General features: G+C 41.4%; 2 protein-coding genes across 2 annotated transcripts in view; both read left to right on the top strand.

The window, feature by feature from the left end:
- Positions 1–14,193, top strand: part of MICU1 (mitochondrial calcium uptake 1) — a 199,730-nt gene that overhangs the window by 123,052 nt on the left and 62,485 nt on the right. The window contains exon 8 of the mRNA XM_032232122.1: positions 3,896–4,093. Within this exon, the coding sequence (XP_032088013.1) occupies positions 3,896–4,093 (198 nt within the window). The remainder of the gene's footprint in view (positions 1–3,895; positions 4,094–14,193) is intronic.
- LOC116518642 (jupiter microtubule associated homolog 1-like) lies at positions 11,869–12,231 on the top strand. The gene has a single exon (XM_032232158.1). The coding sequence runs from the start codon at positions 11,941–11,943 to the stop codon at positions 12,229–12,231; it is 291 nt and encodes a 96-aa protein (XP_032088049.1). The 5' UTR covers positions 11,869–11,940.

Below are 14,193 nucleotides of genomic sequence, written 5' to 3'. Positions count from 1 at the left end.
TCCTGCCCTCAGGTGCTTTGGAGAATAGCTTGACTCCCTCTTCTTTATGGCAGCCCCTGTTGGAACACTGCTATCATGTCGCCCCTGTCATTCTTTTCATCAAACAAAATAATTCTTTTCATTCAGATTGAATATTCCCTTCTAAGGCTGGAATATCTTCTAACTTTAGAGGTGTCAGATTCCTTAAGTTAGTCAAGCAGGAAGCTGAACTACCCAAGAGATTCAGACAACACAGCTAGGAGCTACATTTTTATTATAATGTCAGCATCAACTTCATTTAGTAATCAGGAAAGAAACCACTCAACTCCATTTGAATTGAAATCAAGTGTACTTTTACTAATTATAAACGAACAGTTGCAAAGCTAAGCTGAATCTGGTTAATTAGGCGCGAAAGCGAATAATATCGTGTATAACTCAATCCCCTCCCCTTGGCACCCCAGTCCATAGTCCAATTATAATGCACCCAACTGTCAGGTGGGAGATAACTTCAAAAGGCATCACCAAGATGGAATTCTGGACAGTTAACCTTGGCAGGAAACTCCCTTCTTCCACATGCGCAGTAAGATGGTCAAACAGCGTCTAGAATCTTCCTCCAGCACATCATGATTCCCCTCCCAAATACCATGCTCCCCCCTCCTGTTTCAATGGCAGCTGAAGCAGCAGCAAGCAGAGGATGACATATAGTTCTAGAACCATTACCTTTACCAACAACTGAACTACTGAGTGGCCTTGAGTTTGATACCAAATTTGGTCATGTTTTTCCCGCATATAAAAAATGTTTCTCCCTTTCTTTTCTCACTGTTGGTGGTTGGAGACCATTGCATGTTTTTATTTCCCACTTGTCTACACTGAGAATCCCTTGCCACAAATGAAAGCTCCAGGAGAGAGGGAAAGGGATAAAATTATGAAACCCCCTAAGATGCTACCCCCCCCACCCACCATCAGTGGGGCTTGGGCAAAATTTAATAATCCTTTTCCAACAGGGACAAGAGGAAACTCAGCAGTCTCTTTTAAAAAGCATGTAATATTGTAAAATGGGAATTACCATTTTTTATATCTGAAGGTTATCTGAAGGTTTTATAGCTGAAGGTTAGAATCCCTAGCACTGCATAAGGGAGTGAGCTCCTGTTACTTGCTTCTGCCAACCTAGCAGTTCGAAAGCATGTAAAAATGCAAGTAGAAAAAATAGGAACCACCTTTGGGGGAAAGATAACAGCGTTCCATGTGCCTCCATCATTTAGCCATGCCGGCCACATGACCACAGAGATGTCTTCGGCTAGCGCTGGCTCTTCAGCTTTGAAATGGAGATGAGCACCACCCCCTAGAGTCGGGAACGGCTAGCACATATGTGTGAGGGGAACCTTTGCCATATTCTTTTTTATGATCCCTTTTTCCTGTACCTTCTGGCTACATTGAGGTGGTTGAGTTATATATTACCTGTTAAAATAACATACTCCTATTATTGTAGGAGGAAGTGATATTCTGTACTTAAAAATTAACTCTATTGCACTGGAACATTAAAAACTGGCAGACTCCTGACCAATTCGGAAATTTTTTTTCCTGGAATGAAAAGACTGCAATGTCTGTATCAGAGGAGAAGTTAGGGCAGTAACCTTTCATTTCTCTGGAGTCTAAATTGTATTGGAATATATCACATAATAAAAAAGAAACATCGTAAATTCAATTCTCTATTGGATGATTAATAACCTGTCCAGGAATATTGCCAAGAATTGAAATCTTGTTCCTGCTATGGATTTATGCCGAATATTCTTTTGTTTCATTGAGTTATTAAGTGTATTTCTTAGTTCTCCTTCAAGTTAGCAGTCTTTCGAAGCCATCTTAGAAAATACAACATACAATTCAATCTCAACATCATAAATCAATCCAAAATTATTTTACAAATAAAGCGGTTAAAATAAGTCAGATCCAATATTTAAGCAGAAATATATACATTGTTCAGGAATTCTTGACCTCTTTGTTTACACATTGTCATCTACTTACTCATTTTTTTTTAATTTGAATTTGTATTTAAATCCATATGCACAATTGAAAAGCAGCTGGGATTGTTTTCCTGTATTTTTAATTCTGTTTAGTGGTTTAGTAATCCTGCTACTATTATCGGGGTTAGAATTAGAGTTGCCAGGTTACGCTGACCATTTTTCTTGTGTGAAAATAACCTCATTCTTCACTTCTGCTGTCTCACTGAAATCAATAACCTGAGAACAATATCCTCAGAAATTGTCAAATACTGCAACAGTTCTTTGTTTCTCTGTGTGCAACATATGTCCAGCTTTTATTTCCATACCGTGTCAGAGGAAAAACAATTGCATGAGTCTCATCTCTGCAGATAGAAACATATTCCAGCATCTGAATATCTTTCCCAAAGCTTTGATTGCTCCTCTCTCAAATGCTGGTCTGGGACAATTGTTTCCTTTTTTGTTGATAGCTAATTCTGAAAAACAAAAGATAGCTACCACTTCAACACCTTCCTTGCCCATTCTAAGGCAGTTTGCTACACCTCCTGTCCAGAGGTGTGTTGCTAATTTTTTTACTACTAGTTTGGGCACACACGCGCGAGACACTTCTGCACATGTGACAGAAGCGTCCGGGCGGGTGGGCGGAACCTCCCACCACTGCGGCTACTGATTTGCTCAATCCGGGCTGAACTGGCAGCAACCCACCTCTGCTCCTGGAGGTGAAGATTGAATATAAAGAAGATCATGGATTTGATCTTCCTTATAGTCAAAGTTATTCCTGGTTTTTTTCACCATGCACCTTGAATTTTCCACTAGAGTTTGCAGATTTTCAACTGTGAAAGAGACATCATCAGCAAAATTATTGTTTCTTCTCCGATTTTAAAATTTCATTGTTTTCCAATCCAGGATGGATGGATGGATGGATAAATGGATGGATAAATGGATGGATAAATGGATGGATAAATGGATGGATAGATAGATATGTTCAAATCCCAGTAAGGGTATGGCTAGCTGATGAGAGCTAAATAGCTTGAAATAGATCTATACTAGTCTCCCTTTATTTATTTATCAGCACAAATGCAACACAAATGTAACAAAGGCAACAGTAAAAATAATGGCTTTTTGTCTGGATGGTCTCTTGGGATGAGCCGATAGACAGAGAAAGGAAGCAGTATGCTTCCTCCCATATTTGGGCATACCAGGGGTTGTGACACAACGTGACCCTACAAAAGGGCGAACGACAAAACCGCGCCAACTAAACTGCATCGCTAAAACCGCGATGTCATCAACGCGCCAACAACAGCGCGCCAACAACAGCGCGCCGACAGAAACGCGATTTAAGTTAAGGTAAGGGTTAGGGTTAGGGTTAGGGTTAGGGCTACAGCGCGCTTCTGTCGGCGCGCTGTTGTCGGCGCGCTTCAGCGCTCATTCGTCGGCGCGCTTTAGAACTCGCGGTTTTGTCACTGTGATTTAGTCGGGCACGCTTTTGTCGGGCGTGCTTTTGTGGGTGAACTGTGACACAAAATAGGTAGGTAGGTAGGTAGGTAGGTAGGTAGGTAGGTAGGTAGGTAGGTAGGTAGATAGATAGATAGATAGATAGATAGATAGATAGATAGATAGATAGATAGATGATAGATAGATAGATAGATAGATAGATAGATAGATAGATAGATAGATAGATAGATAGATATAGACACACACACACACACACACACACACACACATACATACATATACATATACAGACTCAGGCTTTTATCCTTCCAATGTCAGTAAAATGAGGACCTAGAGATTATTGGGGGCAATATGTAAACAATGCTTATTTTGTAAACTTCCCAGAGAGTGCTATAAAGCATTATGGTGGGGCAATATATATATAACTCTAAATGCTATTGCTATTGCTGTTTTGCCCTCTGTAGGTTCAGAGCATCATTCGTTCCCAGACTAGCATGGGGATGCGTCACAGGGACCGTTCCACTACTGGGAATACGTTGAAGACTGGCTTCAATTCAGCATTGACGACATACTTTTTTGGAGCCGATTTGAAGGGGAAACTCACCATCTCCCACTTCTTGGAGTTCCAGCGGAAACTTCAGCATGACATTCTCAAGCTCGAGGTTAGTGTCTAAATAATCCACAGGGATCTTGCTTAACTCACTTTCCATTTGCTTACAGATTTCTAATATTAATATCACTAGCTTTAGTTACCAGGGACACAGCTTATTTAAACAGATGGTATAATCTGTGCACCCAAGAGGTCTCGTTCCTTTCACTTCCCATGAGAATCCAGATGCTTTTAGATTTCCTGAAATATCCCAGATAGCCAGATGAATGCCTGGTTGATTTTGGAGCAATGGGCTAAAAAATAAAACATACCATATTGCAGCACAAAATATTTCTATTCTGCAGTAAAAAAAAAACCAACACTCTTGCTTTTAGTTTTCTGACCTGATTTCTTCTATTACATATGTCCCAAACTTTGCCCCATAAGATTAAATCTCTCTCTCTCTCTCATTGTCTGCCTGTCTTTCTGTCTATCTCTCTTCTATATCTATCTATTATCTTTCCAAAATTATACACAAAAACGTGTTACTTGAAAACAGATGAGTTTGTCTTTTTTAAAAAAAAAATATGTTATGTGTGCTCTTGAGTTTATGTCAAATACAATATGTACTTAGTGTGATAATCTCTCTCCTGTAGGACTAAAAAGGACATTCCTGTCCATTAATCAATATCAAGGAATATTTGATAGTTACAATTTAATGCTGTTTTGGTTAATTAAAATAGGCTGTCGTGAATAACTGTCTAAAACTAATCTGCTTTTTTGAAAAATACAGTGAAGTATATCCCAGGTGAACTGCTATTAAAGAAATTATATTATCATGAATCTGTCAGAGGAAGAAGCATTTCCAAATGTTAATAAAAGTTACCCGTCAGACCATCTGGGTATTTATTTTTACCCCAGTAAATCTCTATCCCTTTTTTTAAACACCTTTTAGAGAAAAACTAGAAACATTTATAAACCAGACTAATATGGTACACTCACAAATATGTCCAACCTGATTTGGCGAAGAGGAATGAATTGATCCTAAAACAGGATTTACAACAGAAAATCAATTCTTCTTAGTGTACTTTATTTAGAGTTTTAAGCGCTACTTAAGCGTACTTGGAAACCAATTAAACCAGCCAGGAAGGGTATCAGTTCTTTATAAACAAATTAGATTGGAATAAAGTTTGTATTTAATGTATTTGAATTCTGTCAGAAGCTACAGACAACATTTCTTTATCAGAGTCTTTATTTCACTTTGCTAGATAAAGTCACATTGTATGTTGATCCTGGAAATCTTTTTTTTTTTTTTTTTTTTAAAGTTTATTTATAGGCCGCCCTTTTCCCTGAGGGGACTCAGGGCGGCTTACAATCAAAAAGGAAGGGGAGTGTAGGACAATACAAAAAAAGAAATGTGCACAAAGTAAATTAGACAATAAAACTCAACATTCACTCAGCATTCGGGAGGGGCGAAATAAGATTATCCCCAGGCCTGACGGGTTAGCCAGTTCTTGAGGGCTGTACGGAAGGCCTGGACGGTGGTGAGGGTACGAATCTCCACGGGGAGATTGTTCCATAGTGTCGGAGCCGCAACAGAGAAGGCTCTCCTCCGAGTAGTCGCCAGTCGGCACTGACTGGCGGATGGAATACGGAGGAGGCCAACTCTATGTGATCGGATGGGACGCAGGGAGGTAATTGGCAGAAGGCGGTCTCTCAAATAGCCAGATCCACTACCATGGAGCGCTTTATAGGTGGTGAGTAAGACCTTGAAGTGCACCCGGGGACCAACAGGTAGCCAGTGCAGCTCACGGAGGATCGGTGTTATGTGGGCGAACCGTGGTGCGCCCACGATCACTCGCGCGGCCGCATTCTGGACTAGCTGAAGTCTTCGGATGCTCTTCAAGGGCAGCCCCATGTAGAGCACATTACAGTATTCCAGCCTAGAGATCACAAGGGCTCGAGTGACTGTTGTGAGGGCCTCCCGATTCAGGTAGGGCCGCAACTGGCGCACCAGGCGAACCTGGGCAAATGCCCCCCTGGTCACAGCTGAGAGATGGTGGTCAAAAGTTAGCTGTGAATCCAGGAGGACTCCCAAGTTGCGGGCCCTTTCTGAGGGGTTTAAATTTTGTCCCCCCAGCCTGAGTGATGGTATGGTGGTCAAATTTTTGGGAGGAAAACACAACAGCCACTCGGTCTTGTCTGGGTTGAGTATCAGCTTGTTCGCTCTCATCCAGTCTTTAACAGCTTCCAGTCCCCGGTTCATCACGTCCACCGCTTCATTGAGTTGGCACGGGGCGGACAGATACAACTGTGTATCGTCCGCATATTGGTGATATTTTATCCCGTGCCTTCGGATGATCTCGCCCAGCGGTTTCATGTAAATCTAGGAATGCATAAAACTAGAGGGCTTGTTATCTCCAGAAACATCACTCATTTGCATGAATTAATGTTTTCACAAATATTAGTTGTCATGCACAAGATTTTCAGAGAGGAACCTTAAATTTGATATTTAAATTTTATGCCTGATGGCATCAATAATAAATTAAAGCTTGTGGCTTCATCATCAAGAAGAAACCCAGAAAGAAGAATGATGGACTGAGTATCATGATAAAAATTACAGTGTATCTCAAGTTACATATGGAATGCCGTTAATGAATGCACCTTTATGCAAATGAAAACTCTCATGTAGGACAGCATTATTATGACTGAGTTGTTTGTAACTAAAATAAAAGATAAGGAGAAGAACATTACCTGAATTGAAATAAATGTACAGATATATATATATATATATATATATATATATATATATATATATATATATATATATATATATATATATATATATATATATATATATATATAAAATGTGGTTTTTTTATTTGTGCTGATAAAACCACAAATATAACAAAGGCAACAGTAAAAATATTGGGTTTCTGTCGTGATGGACTCTTGTGACGAGCCGAAGGACAGATGATGGAAGCAGTTAGCTTCCTCCCATAATTGGGGCTTACCAGGGGTTGTAAAAATCATATACATACATACATACATACATACATACATACATACATATATGTATATATATATATATATGTGTGCGTGTGTGTGTGTGTGTGTGTGTGTGTATATGTGTATATATGTATATATGTATATATGTATATATGTGTGTATATATATATATATATATATATATATATATATATATATATATATATATATATACCGTATTTATCGGCGTATAACACGCACCGGCGTATAACACGCACCCCCCATTTTAACACAAACCCCCCATTTTAACACAAAAATTTGAGTAAAATTTTTTTACAATACAAGTAATTAAATGAAGACTAAAATAAGTGTTTTGGCATATTGAGCTTTTTATATTTCTTTCTAATATTTCTTCCTTAGTTGAGAACTTCCTCCTCAGCTTACTTACGCATTAACTGTTTGTTGCTTTTATGGTTTATTCATTCACTGCTCCATCTTCAGTTTTTTTCACAGGGGGAGGGCTTCCTTCCTTCCTTCCCTCCCTCCCTCCACTCCTTTGGGCACCAATTTTGATCCAATTCTCTCTCTCTCTCTCTCTCTCTCACACACACACACGTTCTTTGGGGGGGGTTGAATTACTCCGCCTCACTGCGCAAAGTCGGCTCAGCATGTGTTCGGCCCACACTTACGCCGAATCAAATCCGCGGCCGGCGGGACCAAGGCAGGGGTTGCATTTCAAAGCCGCCAGTCCTCTTGCTTCTTCTCCTTCACCAGCAAAGCTCCCGCTGGCTTCCCGGCCCATGGCTTTGGCGTCTCTCCCTCCACGCGGAGCACCTGAGCTGGCTCCCGCGTTATCCCTCCCCCTTCCTCCTCTGCCTCAAAAGCACGGCAGAGGAGGAAGGGGGAGGGATAACGCGGGAGCCAGCTCAGGTGCTCCGCGTGGAGGGAGAGACGCCAAAGCCATGGGCCGGGAAGCCAGCGGGAGCTTTGCTGGTGAAGGAGAAGAAGCAAGAGGACTGGCGGCTCATCAAAACAAGTCTGGGGAGGTCCTTTGCGGGCGGCCAGTTCTAGCCGCCTGCAAAGGACTTCCCCACGTTTGCTTTGGTAGAAATCTCTGCGCGGCAGTTAGAAACCTCTGCGCGGGGATTTCTTTTTATGTGCGCGGCCGCGCAGGCGCGGAACAGTGATCATGGGCGCCGGTGAATCAGCTGGAGCAGGCAGTTTGGGACCCGGCGTATAACACGCAGTATCGGCGTATAACACGCAGGCAGGGTTTAAGCTTGCAATTTTAGTTTTAAAACTGCGTGTTATACGCCGATAAATACGGTATATGTGTATATATATGTGTATATATATATGTGTATATATATATATATATATATATATATATATATATATATATATATATATATATATATATGTTATATTTATGCTGATAAATAAATAAATATATATATTAGATTTATCTATTAGATTTATAATTTATCATTATTTATCAGCACAAATAAAAAAACATATATATATAAGAAGCTGATAAGGAGTCGAGCTCTGTAGCTCAATGGTTAACACATCTGCCTAAGAGGCAATAGAGCATAGGTTCGATTCCCAACAAGGGTGTGGCTAGCTGATGAGAGCTAAATAGCTTGAAATAGATCTATACTAGTCTCCCTTTATTTATTTATCAGCATAAATATAACATGTATGTATGTATGTATGTATGTATGTATGTATGTATGTATATGTGTGTGTGTGTGTGTGTGTGTATATATATATATATATATATATATAATTTGAGTTTGAGCTAGCAAATACAGTATATTGATTTAAAAACATAGGAACATGGAAAACTGATGGTGGAAAAAGATGTAGTGATCCATTGAGTCTGCAGTTTGAATCTATCTGGGGGATGTTTTCTTTTTAATTAATTGATTTATTATTTTTCCATTATTTTTATTTTTGTCGGATAATGGACATGCATGTTTAAACTCGCATGATTGACCCACTGCCTCCACTGAGTTGGTTCCAAGCTTCCACTACTTTCTATGAAGTCATACATTCTAACATTACTTTTGAACATCCTTCCTGTCAATTTGGTGGCCGGTGGCTCAGCAGTTAAGATGCTGGACTTGTCATATGCAAAGCCGGCAACCCAGATTGGAAACCATGCTCCATGCAATGGGGTGAGCTCCCAACTTCCCCCCAGCTCCTGCCAGCCTAGCGGTTCTAAATCTGTTGTGGCCCGCCAGTAAAACTAGTAGCAGACGCAGACGGTGAGGAAGTTGCGGAGGAACATGGGCCAGTCCTGGAGTCTAGGGAAGAGTCTGATGAGTACTCTGCATCAGAGGCAGAGATGGGGCCAGGGCTGTCCAACAGCTATCAGCTGCCTTTGGAGTCAGATATTAGTGGGGGAGAAGAACAGCTGGAGCCTGTTCCCAATGTGCGCACGCACAGAGCTGCCAAGAGAAGGGAACAGTTAACAAACAAGGGCCAACTTGGGAGTGAAGGCACAGGTGGAGGGTGAATGGCCCCTCCCATAGGGAATAAAGAAGAGCCAAAGGGGAATGGAGTTTGCAGGAGACAATTAGTTCGCTTAATTAGTGTGAATATTTGTCCGTGACTCTCAGAGATTTCTTGCCAAGTATTTTCTTGTACAGCATTGCGTTTGGAAGTTATCGGCCTGGCAACTCTCTAAGCCTGATAAGGTCTGTGGTTGTAAATTCACCCTTGAAAGATTGTTTGCCGGACTTTGCTGGATGTGAATGAGAGGAATTCACATTAGCTTAATAAAAAGGGTTTTTTGTCAGGACAAGGAGTCTGCTTTTTTGATTCTGTGAAGCCTAGGTCAGAACAAAATCATTCAAAAGCAAGTAGATAAAGAGATATCACTTCGGTGGGAAGGTAACAGTGTTCTGTGACATCATGCTGGCCACGTGACCACAGAAATATCTTCAGGCAGCACGGGCTCACTGGCCTTGAAATGGAGGTAAAACCACCCTCTATAGGCAGCCAATGACTAGCCAAGTAAAATCTGCAGACTCCTTTACCTTTTTTGAACCGTTCAGTTTGAGAATATGCCCCTGCGTTCTTGATTTTTTGCTTAATATTGGGGATACTGCCTTCTAGAACCTTATTGACACCTCTAATATATGTAATTTAATATCTTTATATTTATTTGTTTGTATTACTCCCCCCTGGGTTTGTTAGCCGCCCTGAGTCCCTCTGGGAATAGGGCGGCATATAAATGCAATAAACCTATAACCTATAACCTGAAGGTCTCAATCATACCACCCCCTTTTCCTTCTGTCTTCCAGGCTGTCTATATTTAGTTCCTCCCATCTCTTCTGATATGCTTTGTCCCTCAGATAGAGGACCATTTTTGCTGCCCGTCTCTGGACTCAATCTTATCCATTTGGATGAAGTGAAAAAGCCACCCAGTGGTGAACTTCCATAGGATGACATTTCATCCACGATATTTTCCCCAGTGAAATGAGTTGGTGACTGGACCAAAATTACTAAGTCAGATTCTATGTTCAAGGGAAGACTAGAAATCTTGGTCGTCTATTTTCTAGCCACTGTACTAGACTGTATGATATGTTATTAAAAAGGTAAAGGTTCCCCTCGCACATATGTGCTAGTCGTTCCCAACTCTAGGGGGCGGTGCTCATCTCTGTTTCAAAGCCGAAGAGCCAGCGCTGTCCGAAGATGTCTCCGTGGTCATGTGGCCAGCATGACTAAACGCCGAAGGAGCAAGGAACGCTGTTACCTTCCCACCAAAGGTGGTTCCTATTTTTCTACTTGCATTTTTACGTGCTTTCGAACTGCTAGGTTGGCAGAAGCTGGGACAAGAAACGGGAGCTCACTCTGCTACACGGAACTAGGAATTTGAACTGCCAAACTGCCGACCTCTCTGATTGACAAGCTCACCGTTTAAGCCACTGAGCCACTGCATCCCCTTGTGATATGGTATAGGGAAAGGATAAAGGATAATTGTTTCTGTTAAATCTAAAGTTTTCATTCTCAATTACTATTACTTTTGATAAACTTTTCTTATGCTTTGTTTTTTTTTCCCCTTGCAATTTGGGGATAATCAACTTCATATATTCATCTGATAGCAAACTCACTTTGTCATCTCAGTGCAAGAGCTACTGCGGAGAGGGGAAAATATCACGGATTGGTGGGCTGCCCGTTGACTTTTAAAGTGGCTTTTTCTGCAGCTGTAATTCCCTCCGCAAGCTTGTTTGATCTTTGATTGGCAGCCAGAACTAGTTGAGGGATTTCTTGTCAACAGTGTCTTGACAGAGAGATAGATGAGGGAGGGGGAGAGAGGGAGAGAGAGAGAGAGAGAAGGGGAAGGGGGAGGGAGGGAAAGAGAGGGGGAGAGAGGGATGGTGTGTGTGTGTGTGTGTGTGTGTGTGTGAGAGAGAGAGAGAGAGAGAGAGAGAGAGAGAGAGAGAGAGAGAGAGAGAGAGAGAGAGAGAGAGAGAGAGAGAGAGAGAGCCCAGTTGGTAATAAAACCCAAGCATGTCAGGTTGGGTTTTTTTTTTCCCCCTTACATTTTTCTAGTTTGAGAAATATTTTCTCTTTTCCTAAAAGTACAAAAGGGGCTTGTAAGCAGAAAGGACACAACGCTAGACTACCTCTGTCGGACTAAGTTATGTATCTTACGATTCATGATGTATGTATTTATGGTGGTTATGATCATGATTTATCCCTTATCCCTTTTATGTGCACTGAGAACTTATGCACCGAAGACAAATTGCTTGTGTGCCCAATCACACTTGACTAATAAAGAATTTTATTCCATTCCATTCCATTCTATTCTACATATGCTTTGAAGGTAAAGTGCAGTTGTAGCCGCCAGGAGCTGAGCGCGGAAATATCATCTTCCGCTGGCTTCGCACCCGGGCGGTTTCCTCCAACTTCTTCCCCATCATGACTACCACCACTACTTACACGGGGATGGACCCCAGTGGCCGAAGTAGCTCAAGGGTTCTCCGCCCCCCAGGTGGTGGTTCTAATTTCAACATAGGGTTTGATTTGCCAAAAGATCAGCAAGGAGGAAAAAGGAACAAGATGGCATCTTCCATTTTTGGGACTCCAGAAGAAAATCCGCCATCTTGGGCTAAGTCAACAGCCAAGCCCACCGAAGTTGAGGATAATTCTGAAGTAGTTGTATCTGAAAGGAGAGGTTCTTCTGATGCAAGCTCTGGTGACTATGTTTAAATTGCTCATTAAAATCCTGGAATCTGCTGGTGGCCATAATTAATTCTGCTGTTCAGTTGCAGGCTGCAGTGGGTTTCTGAGATCAATGACCTATGTCCAAAACAGTTCCCAAGAACTCGGCATCCATGAGATCCTACTGTCAGCAGGAAGTATAGTTTCAACCCATTTACTTTATAATTTTGATGCAAAGATAGGTAGAGATGACCTAGAGCCGTGATGGCTAAGGCTGGGTCAACACAATGACCTGTATTCCTGTTTTCTTCACAACCACCATGTCAGTTAAGTTGGGCTGAGAGAAAGTGACTAGCCTGAGGTCACCCAGCTGATTTTTCAGGCCTGATTTGAAACTAGAACTCCTGGTCTCCTTGGTTTCTAGGCTAGCACCCAAACTGTCTCTCCCTTCAAGTTCCTAATTGCTAGCATCAGGGCTACAAACTGCCATTCTTGAAGCCAGAAGTTGAAACCTAGAGGACTGCACACTTTTCTGTGTCCTTGACATTGCTTGTTAAAATAATATTATAGTTATTTTTTAACTGATCCTGGACAGAATTTGCATTGGTAATGTTAAAGAAAAGACTTCATGCTGAGAATTGGTGATAAGCTTACAGCATTTCACTTCCATAATAGGCTTTATCTTTTAATAGGGTGAGGTGGATTTTCCTAGTGGTGCTTACTTGCCTTATTGTATTTTATCTTGATTAATTCCCTGGGCCTCCATGCTAATAATTCTCTCTGTGTTCAACTATTAGCTGAAAGATTCCCTCTCTTCTTCCTTTGCATAACAGAACTGGGGTTTTCATATTAGGCTACTTCTTCATTTCCTCCTCCTTTTAATTTAAGTTTTGAAATTAACCAAAAGTGCTTTGAATAGCTAATTCCAGTGACGTTTTTCCTAGACAAAATTATCATTTCAAGAATGCCCTATGCAGCCCTGCCATTTTTTTTAAAAATTTTGGTCTAAATGCACACAGAGGGGTATGCATGCTTAGGGTTTGATTCTGATCAAGATTAAGCTGAGTTTACAAAAGAGAATATTTTAATCATGGTGGGGAACCCCTTTGGATAGGAAGCATAATTTTATCGATGCATTTGTGAATCCTAGCTGCTCTTGACTTTACTAATCATGGTGTCTTTTGTCGAATTTAAAGGTTGGAGATGTAGCCTTATAAGGATTAAGCAATTCTAGAAGATTCTAGTTTCTCAGAAACTTTGGGGGGGATCTTGCTTGTTTTGATAGTATGCTTTGACATGGTTTACATTTTGGAAGAAGTAGAATACTTTTGACTATCAGTAATAGAGTAAGCTAGTAAGTTAAGAAAAAAAATGTGAAAAGTTAATTAATGGTAAAATCTAGGTCAGTGATGGCTAACCTTTTTCGGACTGAGTTCCTAAAGCACGTGAACCCCCAAAATGCAACGTGCCCCCCGCGCATGTGAACGTGACTCCTCTGCATGCCCCCTGCGCATGCATACATGACCCCCCCAAGTGTGCCCTGCCCTTCGCACATGCTGCTCCCCCACATAGGGGGCCCTGTGCATGCATGGCAGAGACTCAAAGGCCAGTTGGTTGACGGGAGGCACACACACATACGCAGCAGAGCTGAACTGGGGCAACGGCTCATGTGCCATCAGAGAGGGCGCTGGGTGCCAGCTCTGGCATGCGTGCCATAGGTTTGCCATCACAGATCTAGGTGTTCTTAAATTTAACAACCTAAATTAACTATGGAATCTTCCGTTAAATAAACTGAACTGCGAATATCTTTTCCCATTTCTGCCTTTTAACTATGAGGATGGAGTGTTGTGTACCACGCTTAGAAAACGGGATTGCACTGTGGAAACATGACACTGCTTTTGCTGTCCTCCTGCCAGCCCTGCAAATGCCACGTCTTCGTTATGAGAGTCTTTGTGGCGTCTGTCAGACTTATCTTGGGGTAGAAAGAAAAGTGATTCAGTTCAATTTTCT

This window comes from Thamnophis elegans, chromosome 15, assembly GCF_009769535.1.
Source record: "Thamnophis elegans isolate rThaEle1 chromosome 15, rThaEle1.pri, whole genome shotgun sequence".
Lineage (NCBI taxonomy): Eukaryota > Metazoa > Chordata > Lepidosauria > Squamata > Colubridae > Thamnophis > Thamnophis elegans.
The sequence above is the reverse complement of the archived record's forward strand: the minus strand, read 5'-3'. Positions and strand labels throughout refer to the sequence as shown.

Coding starts and splice junctions, on each gene's coding strand:
- LOC116518642 (XM_032232158.1), top strand. CDS start 11,941: ATGACTACCACCACTACTTACACGGGGATGGACCCCAGTGGCCGAAGT.